This window comes from Lethenteron reissneri, unplaced genomic scaffold (assembly GCF_015708825.2).
Source record: "Lethenteron reissneri isolate LAM-NWPU_2019-01 unplaced genomic scaffold, ASM1570882v1 scaffold_1892, whole genome shotgun sequence".
Lineage (NCBI taxonomy): Eukaryota > Metazoa > Chordata > Hyperoartia > Petromyzontiformes > Petromyzontidae > Lethenteron > Lethenteron reissneri.
The window spans coordinates 2,077-11,379 of NW_026891655.1; the positions used below are offsets into that span (position 1 = coordinate 2,077).

General features: G+C 52.9%; 1 protein-coding gene across 1 annotated transcript; it reads right to left on the reverse strand.

Moving 5' to 3' along the window:
• Window positions 1-792: 792 nt before the first annotated feature.
• LOC133339550 (gamma-aminobutyric acid receptor-associated protein-like) lies at window positions 793-7,408 on the reverse strand. Its single transcript, XM_061547656.1, has 2 exons — window positions 7,243-7,408; window positions 793-1,407 (listed from the first exon to the last, which is right to left on the reverse strand). The coding sequence occupies exons 1-2, from the start codon at window positions 7,330-7,332 to the stop codon at window positions 1,084-1,086; spliced, it is 414 nt and encodes a 137-aa protein (XP_061403640.1). The 5' UTR covers window positions 7,333-7,408; the 3' UTR covers window positions 793-1,083.
• Window positions 7,409-9,303: the final 1,895 nt, after the last annotated feature.

Here is a 9,303-nt window from a genome sequence, read left to right on the forward strand (position 1 = left end):
GGTGAGTCTGTGGGTCTCTGTGTGGTGAGTCTGTGGGTCTCTGTGTGGTGAGTCTGTGGGTCTCTGTGTGGTGAGTCTGTAGGTCTCTGTGTGGTGAGTCTGTAGGTCTGTGTGGTGAATCTGTGGGTCTCTGTGTGGTGAGTCTGTGGGTCTCTGTGTGGTGAGTCTGTGGGTCTCTGTGTGTTGAGTCTGTGGGTCTCTGTGTGGTGAGTCTGTGGGTCTCTGTGTGGTGAGTCTGTGGGTCTCTGTGTGGTGAGTCTGTGGGTCTCTGTGTGGTGAGTCTGTGGGTCTCTGTGTGGTGAGTCTGTGGGTCTCTGTGTCGTGTGGTGAGTCTGTGGGTCTCTATGTGGTGAGTCTGTGGGTCTCTGTGTGGTGAGTCTGTGGGTCTCTGTGTGGTGAGTCTGTGGGTCTCTGTGTGGTGAGTCTGTGGGTCTCTGTGTGGTGAGTTTGTGGGTCTCTGTGTGGTGAGTCTGTGGGTCTATGTGTGGTGAGTCTGTGGGTCTTTGTGGTGAGTCTGTGGGTCTCTGTGTGGTGAGTCTGTGGGTCTCTGCGTGGTGAGATGAGTCTGTGGGTCTCTGTGTGGTGAGTCTGTGGGTCTCTGTGTGGTGAGTCTGTGGGTCTCTGTGTGGTGAGTCTGTGGGTCTCTGTGTGGTGAGTCTGTGGGTCTCTGTGTGGTGAGTCTGTGAGTCTCTGTGTGGTGAGTCTGTGGGTCTCTGTGTGGTGAGTCTGTGGGTCTCTGTGTGGTGAGTCTGTGGGTCTCTGTGTGGTGAGTCTGTGGGTCTCTGTGTGTTGAGTCTGTGGGTCTCTGTGTGGTGAGTCTGTGGGTCTCTGTGTGGTGAGTCTGTGGGTCTCTGTGTGGTGAGTCTGTGGGTCTCTGTGTGGTGAGTCTGTGGGTCTCTGTGTGGCGAGTCTGTGGGTCTCTGTGTGGTGAGTCTGTGGGTTACTATGTGGTGAGTCTGTGGGTCTCTGTGTGAGTGGTGAGTCTATGGGTCTCTGTGTGGTGAGTCTGTGGGTCTCTGTGTGAGTGGTGAGTCTATGGGTCTCTGTGTGAGTGGTGAGTCTATGGGTCTCTGTGTGGTGAGTCTATGGGTCTCTATGAGGTGAGTCTGTGAGTCTCTGTGTGAGTGAGTCTGTGTCTGTGCGAGTGAGTCTGTGTCTGTGTGAGTCTGCGTCTGTCCGAGTGAGTCTCTGGGCGTGCGTGCACCGTGCCTGGTACAGCTGCCCCATGGTGGCGCTGGTGGGCGGGATGACGTTGTTCACGAAGAAGAACAGGGCGTCCTCCGCACGGAGATGGATCCTCTTGCGGATCAGGAAGTAGAACTGGCCCACGGTGAGGTCGGAGGGCACCAGGTACTTCTTCTTGTCAAGGTCGCCTATCCGGGCCTTCGGGGCCTTCTCCACGATCACCTGCAGGGCACGGGGGGGGGGGGGGGGGGAGACAGAGAGAGACACCGTGTCATCATAGAGACTCATAGACTCACCACTCACACAGAGACTCACAGACTCACCACACAGAGACCCATAGACTCACCACTCACACAGAGACCCGCAGACTCACCACAGAGACCCACAAACTCACCACTCACACAGAGACCCACAGACTCACCACAGAGACCCACAGACTCACCACTCACACAGACCCACATACTCACCACTCACACAGAGACCCACAGACTCACCACAGAGACCCACAAACTCACCACTCACACAGAGAGCCATAGACTCACACAGAGACCCGCAGACTCACCACAGAGACCCACAAACTCACCACTCACACAGAGACCCACAGACTCACCACAGAGACCCACAAACTCACCACTCACACAGAGAGCCATAGACTCACACAGAGACCCGCAGACTCACCACAGAGACCCACAAACTCACCACTCACACAGAGACCCACAGACTCACCACAGAGACCCACAGACTCACCACTCACACAGAGACCCACATACTCACCACTCACACAGAGACCCACAGACTCACCACTCACACAGAGACTCACACACTCACCACACAGAGACCCACAGACTCACCACACAGAGACCCACAAACTCACCACTCACACAGAGAGCCATAGACTCACCACTCACACAGAGACTCACAGACTCACCACACAGAGACCCATAGACTCACCATTCACACAGAGACCCACAGACTCACCACACAGAGACCCACAAACTCACCACTCACACAGAGAGCCATAGACTCACACAGAGACCCATAGACTCACCACAGAGACCCACAAACTCACCACTCACACAGAGAGCCATAGACTCACACAGAGACCCACAAACTCACCACAGAGACCCACAGACTCACCACTCACAGAGACCCACATACTCACCACTCACACAGAGACCCACAGACTCACCACAGAGACCCACAAACTCACCACTCACACAGAGAGCCACAGACTCACCACAGAGACCCACAAACTCACCACAGAGACCCACAAACTCACCACTCACACAGAGACCCACAGACTCACCACAGAGACCCACAGACTCACCACTCACACAGAGAGCCATAGACTCACCACTCACACAGAGACCCACAGACTCACCACACAGAGACCCACATACTCACCACACAGAGACCCACCACACAGAGACCCTGAGACTCGCCACACACACACAGTGCCATTGCAAGGCAAGTGTAAACTATACATTCACCACGCAAACTATTTGATAATTTATCATCATCATCATCATCATCTTGATACTTGATACAACTGCTTGAACCAGAACCTCCTAAAATGGAGACTCAGGGATTGAACTCTCAGTGTCTCCGACACGGCCATCGTGACAGAGAGAGACACCCAGACCCAGGGATTGAACCCAGACTCTCAGTGTCTCCGACACGGCCATCGTGATAGAGAGAGACACGCAGACCCAGGGATTGAACCCAGGTTTCATGTGTCTTAGGACACAAATAGACATGCGCACACGGAGAGACACACACACAGAGACACACACAGAGATACACAGAGACACACACAGACAGAGACACACACAGAGGCACACAGAGAGACACACAAAGGCACACAGAGAGACACACAGAGACACACACAGACAGAGAGATACACACAGATACACACGCACACAGACACACAGCTTAGAAAATACACAAACAGACGTAAATAGACACACAGACACACACAGAGACATACAAGGACACAGATAGACACGGACACAAATAGACACGGAGACACAGATACGTTGGTACACAAAGATCCACCGTGTAGCCTCTTACAGCCTGTAGGGGCAAGTGCAGACCAGGCGAGGTAGTCAACATCTCACAGGGTCCAGGATCAAATCCACGACCTCCTGTAGGCCAGGCGAGGTAGTCAACATCTCACAGGGTCTGGGATCGAACCCACGACCTCCTGTAGACCAGGCGAGGTAATCAACATCTCACAGGGTCCGGGATCGAACCCACGACATCCTGTAGACCAGGCGAGGTAGTCAACATCTCACAGGGTCCGGGATCGAACCCACGACATCCTGTATACCAGGCGAGGTAGTCAACATCTCACAGGATCCGGAATCGAACCCACGACCTCCTGTAGACCAGGCGAGGTAGTCAACATCTCACAGGGTCCGGGATCATACCCACGACCTCCTGTAGACCAGGCGAGGTAGTCAACATCTCACAGGGTCCGGGATCAAACCCACGACTTCCTGTATACCAGGCGAGGTAGTCAACATCTCACAGGGTCTGGGATCAGACCCACGACCTCCTGTATACCAGGCGAGGTAGTCAACATCTCACAGAGTCTGGAATTTAATCTACGACCTCCTGTCGACCAGGCGAGATAGTCAACATCACACAGGGTCCGGGATCGAACCCACGACCTCCTGTATACCAGGCGAGGTAGTCAACATCTCCCTCGCCCACGTGACGAGTATTAAGGTCAGGGTCAGGCCAACTCCTCCCACACGTGTTGTTGTTTACGTTACAATTACGTCGCTTGCTCACTCCCTCTCTGCGCGTGTGGGTGTGTGCGAGTGAGTGGATGTGTGGGTGTGTGAGTGGGTGAGCGAGTGGGTGTGTCAGTGGGTGTGTCAGTGGGTGTGTCACTGGGCGGGTAAGTAGGTGAGCGAGTGGGAGAGTGAGTGTGTGAGTGAGCAGGTGGGTGAGTGAGTGGGTGGGTGAGTGGGTGAGTGAGTGTGTGAGTGAGCAGGTGGGTGAGTGAGTGAGTGAGTGAGTGGGTGAGCGAGTAGGTGTGTCAGTGGGTGTGTCAGTGGGTGTGTCAGTGGGCGGGTAAGTAGGTGAGTGAGTGGGAGAGTGAGTGTGTGAGTGAGCAGGTGGGTGAGTGAGTGGGTGGGTGAGTGGGTGGGTGAGTGGGTGGGTGGGTGAGTGAGTGGATGTGTGGGTGTGTGAGTGGGTGAGCGAGTGGGTGTGTCAGTGGGTGTGTCATTGGGCGGGTAAGTAGGTGAGTGAGTGGGAGAGTGAGTGTGTGAGTGAGCAGGTGGGTGAGTGAGTGGGTGGGTGAGTGGGTGGGTGAGTGGGTGAGTGAGTGGGTGGGTGGGTGAGTGAGTGGATGTGTGGGTGTGTGAGTGGGTGAGCGAGTGGGTGTGTCAGTGGGTGTGTCAGTGGGCGGGTAAGTAGGTGAGCGAGTGGGTGAGTGGGAGAGTGAGTGTGTGAGTGAGCAGGTGGGTGAGTGAGTGGGTGGGTGAGTGGGTGAGTGAGTGAGTGGGTGAGTGAGTGGGTGGGTGAGTGGGTAAGTGAGTGGGTGTGTCAGTGGGCGGGTGAGTAGATGAGCGAGTGGGTGAGTGAGTGTGTGAGCGGGTGAGTGAGTGGGTGAGTGAGTGTGCGGGTGAGTGAGTGAGTAGGCGAGTCGGTGAGTGGGTGAGTGTGTGGGTGGGTGAGTGTGTGGGTGGGTGAGTGTGCGGGTGAGTGAGTGTGTGGGCGAGTTGGTGAGCGGGTGGGTGAGTGTGCGGGTGAGTGAGTGTGCGGGTGAGTGTGCGAGTGGGTGGGTGAGCAGATGAGTGAGTTGGTGAGTGGGTGGGTGAGCGGGTGGGTGAGTGGGTGGGTGAGACTGGTCGAGTGGGATCTTACAATCCGGCAAAAAGCCGTGAGCATCAACACAGCAGCCAATGGTGCCGACTCATCAAATCGATGGTTCGAGCGCACCTACACACAGACACAGCTCCCCCAGGTAGCCTCTAGTGGAATGTAGGGGCAAGTGCTGTCAGTAGCACCTACACACAAAGGTCCCCCAGGTAGCCTCTAGCAGGCTGTCGGGGCAAGTGCTGTCAGTAGCACCTACACACAGACAAAGATCCCCCGTGTAGCCTCTAGTGGGCTGTAGGGGCAAGTGCTGTCAGGACCACGCCCTCCCGGCCGTCTTTGTCTCTCCCCCAGTGCTAGCGATGTTGACGTCACGCGGCTTATCATTTGAGGCCGAGCTGACCTAGGAGAGGCCCAGGGCAGGTTCAGATAAAACCACCACCACCAGCCAGGGTCTGTCCCCTGCTGGATGATGACGTCACCATCACCACCAGCCAGGGTCTATCAACTGCTGGATGACGACATCATCCACTGCTGGATGACGACATCACCACCAGCCAGGGCATGTCAACTGCTGGATTATGACGTCACCACCACCACCAGCCAGGGTCTATCAACTGCTGGATGACGACATCATCACCAGCCAAGGTCTGTCCACTGCTGGATGATGACATCATCCACTGCTGGATTATGACGTCACCACCACCAGCCAGGGTCTGTCAACAGCTGGATGATGACGTCACCACCACCACCAGCCAGGGTCTATCAACTGCTGGATGATGACGTCACCACCAGCCAGGGTCTATCAACAGCTGGATGATGACGTCACCACCACCAGCCAGGGTCTGTCAACTGCTGTATTATGACGTCACCACCAGCCAGGGTCTATTAACTGCTGGATGATGACGTCACCACCAGCCAGGGTCTATCAACAGCTGAATGATGACGTCACCACCACCAGCCAGGGTCTATCAACTGCTGGATGATGACGTCACCACCAGCCAGGGTCTATCAACAGCTGGATGATGACGTCACCACCACCAGCCAGGGTCTATCAACTGCTGGATGATGACGTCACCACCACCAGCCAGGGTCTATCAACAGCTGGATGATGACGTCACCACCACCAGCCAGGGTCTATCAACAGCTGGATGATGACGTCACCACCACCAGCCAGGGTCTATCAACTGCTGGATGATGACGTCACCACCAGCCAGGGTCTATCAACTGCTGGATGACGACATCATCCACTGCTGTATTATGACGTCACCACCACCACCAGCCAGGGTTTATCAACTGCTGGATGATGACGTCACCACCAGCCAGGGACTATCAACTGCTGGATGATGACGTCACCACCAGCCAGGGACTATCAACTGCTGGATGACGACATCATCCACTGCTGTATTATGACGTCACCACCACCACCAGCCAGGGTCTATCAACTGCTGGATGATGACATCATCCACTGCTGGATGATGACGTCACCACCAGCCAGGGACTATCAACTGCTGGATGACGACATCATCCACTGCTGTATTATGACGTCACCACCACCACCAGCCAGGGTCTATCAACTGCTGGATGATGACGTCATCCACTGCTGTATTATGACGTCACCACCACCAGCCAGGGTCTATCAACTGCTGGATGATGACGTCATCCACTGCTGGATGACGTCACCACCACCAGCCAGGGTCTATCAACTGCTGGATGATTACGTCATCCACTGCTGGATGACGTCACCACCAGCCAGGGTCTATCAACTGCTGGATGATGACGTCATCCACTGCTGGATGACGTCACCACCACCAGCCAGGGTCTATCAACTGCTGGATGATTACGTCATCCACTGCTGGATGACGTCACCACCAGCCAGGGTCTATCAACTGCTGGATGACGGCAGCCATCGCAGTCTCGCTGGTCGTGACGACGCTCCCGACAGCGGCGGTAAAACGCCAAACAGCCGCCATTCTGACCGCCAAGCCCGCGTCATTAGCGTAACAAAACCGTAATAATAACAACCAGTCGTATAAGCCTACCATCAATAGTAATATTAGTGACGGGGGGGGTCGAGGGCGGCGGCGGTTGGTTTCTGCGGGCGGCCCAGCTCAGGCTTCCCCGCGAGCGAAACTAGGCGAGGCCGACCCCCCCCCCCCCGTCCCGTCCCAACCGACAAATATTTTTTTTTTTTAATCGCCGTCGTTCTCCGTCCGTGTCTCTTACCGGGACGCGGTCCGGGTACTTCTTGCGTATCTTCTCCCCCTCAGACCGCCTCTTCTCGAACGGGTGCTCCTCTTTATAGTGCCACTTCATCGCTGCTCCGAAGATCGCCTCACACTGCTGCTGCTGCTGATGCTGCTACTGGAGGAAGTTGAAATGGCGGGAAGCAGCTTCCGGTTTCGTTCTGCCCCGCCTCGCCACTTCCGGTGGAGCCGCCTGACCATATAAGGAGATTTCCGGTGACCGGACCCGCCCACCTCATGAATATTCATGAGTCGTTACCCGGTCTACGCCCACTTCGGTGACGTCACCCGCATGCCGACGCCCCCCCCCCTCTCAATTATGAATGTTGATGAGAGCACGCGCCTCCCTCTCATGAATATGTTAATGAGGTCACGTGCCCCCCCTCTCTCATGAATATGTTAATGAGGTCACGTGCCCTCCCCCTCTCTTATGATTATGTTAATGAGGTCACGCGCCGTCCCTCATTGGGGTTTATGGGTAGAGACTTTAACATTGGGGTCTATGGAGACTTTAACATTGGGGTCTATGGAGACTTTAACATTGGAGTCTATGAGAGACTTTAACATTGGGGTCTATGGAGACTTTAACATTGGAGTCTATGGAGACTTTAACATTGGGGTCTATGGAGACTTTAACATTGGAGTCTATGGAGACTTTAACATTGGGGTCTATGGAGACTTTAACATTGGAGTCTATGAGAGACTTTAACATTGGAGTCTATGGAGACTTTAACATTGGGGTCTATGGAGACTTTAACATTGGAGTTTATGAGAGACTTTAACATTGGGGTCTATGGAGACTTTAACATTGGAGTCTATGGAGACTTTAACATTGGAGTCAATGGGTAGAGACTTTAACATTGGAGTCTATGGGAGACTTTAACATTGGGGTCTATGGAGACTTTAACATTGGAGTCTATGGGAGACTTTAACATTGGAGTCTATGGGAGACTTTAACATTGGGGTCTGCGGAGACTTTAACATTGGAGTCTATGGGAGACTTTAACATTGGAGTCTATGGGAGACTTTAACATTGGGGTCTATGGAGACTTTAACATTGGAGTCTATGGGAGACTTTAACATTGGAGTCTATTGGAGACTTTAACATTGGAGTCTATGGGAGACTTTAACATTAGAGTCTATGGAGACTTTAACATTGGAGTCTATGGGAGACTTTAACATTGGAGTCTATGGGAGACTTTAACATTGGGGTCTATGGAGACTTTAACATTGGAGTCTATGGGAGACTTTAACATTGGGGTCTATGGGAGACTTTAACATTGGAGTCTATGCGAGACTTTAACATTGGAGTCTATGGAGACTTTAACATTGGAGTCTATGGGTAGAGACTTTAACATTGGGGTCTATGGGTAGAGACTTTAACATTGGGGTCTATAGGTAGAGACTTTAACATTGGAGTCTATGGGTAGAGACTTTGACATTGGAGTCTATGGGTAGAGACTTTAACATTGGAGCCTATGGGTAGAGACTTTAACATTGGAGTCTATGGGTAGACACTTTAACATTGGAGTCTATGGGTAGACACTTTAACATCGGGGTCTATGGGTAGAGACTTTAACATTGGAGTCTATGGGTAGACACTTTAACATTGGGGCTATGGGAGACTTTAACATTGAAGTCTATGGGTAGAGACTTTAACATTGGGGTCTATGGGTAGAGACTTTAACATTGGAGTCTATGGGTAGACACTTTAACATTGGAGGCTATGGGTAGAGACTTTAACATTGGAGTCTATGGGTAGACACTTTAACATTGGAGTCTATGGGTAGACACTTTAACATTGGGGTCTATGGGTAGAGACTTTAACATTGGGGTCTATGGGTAGAGACTTTAACATTGGAGTCTATGGGTAGACACTTTAACATTGGAGGCTATGGGTAGAGACTTTAACATTGGAGTCTATGGGTAGACACTTTAACATTGGAGTCTATGGGTAGACACTTTAACATTGGGGTCTATGGGTAGAGACTTTAACATTGGGGTCTATGGGTAGAGACTTTAACATTGGGGTCTATGGGTA

What these genes read in the sequence shown, in the direction of transcription:
- LOC133339550 (XM_061547656.1), bottom strand. Translation starts at nt 7,332, where the DNA reads ATGAAGTGGCACTATAAAGAGGAGCACCCGTTCGAGAAGAGGCGGTCT. An exon ending in AGTACCCGGACCGCGTCCCG is followed by an intron (nt 1,408 to 7,242) that starts GTAAGAGACACG and finishes CGTGCCCTGCAG; the next exon opens with GTGATCGTGGAGAAGGCCCC.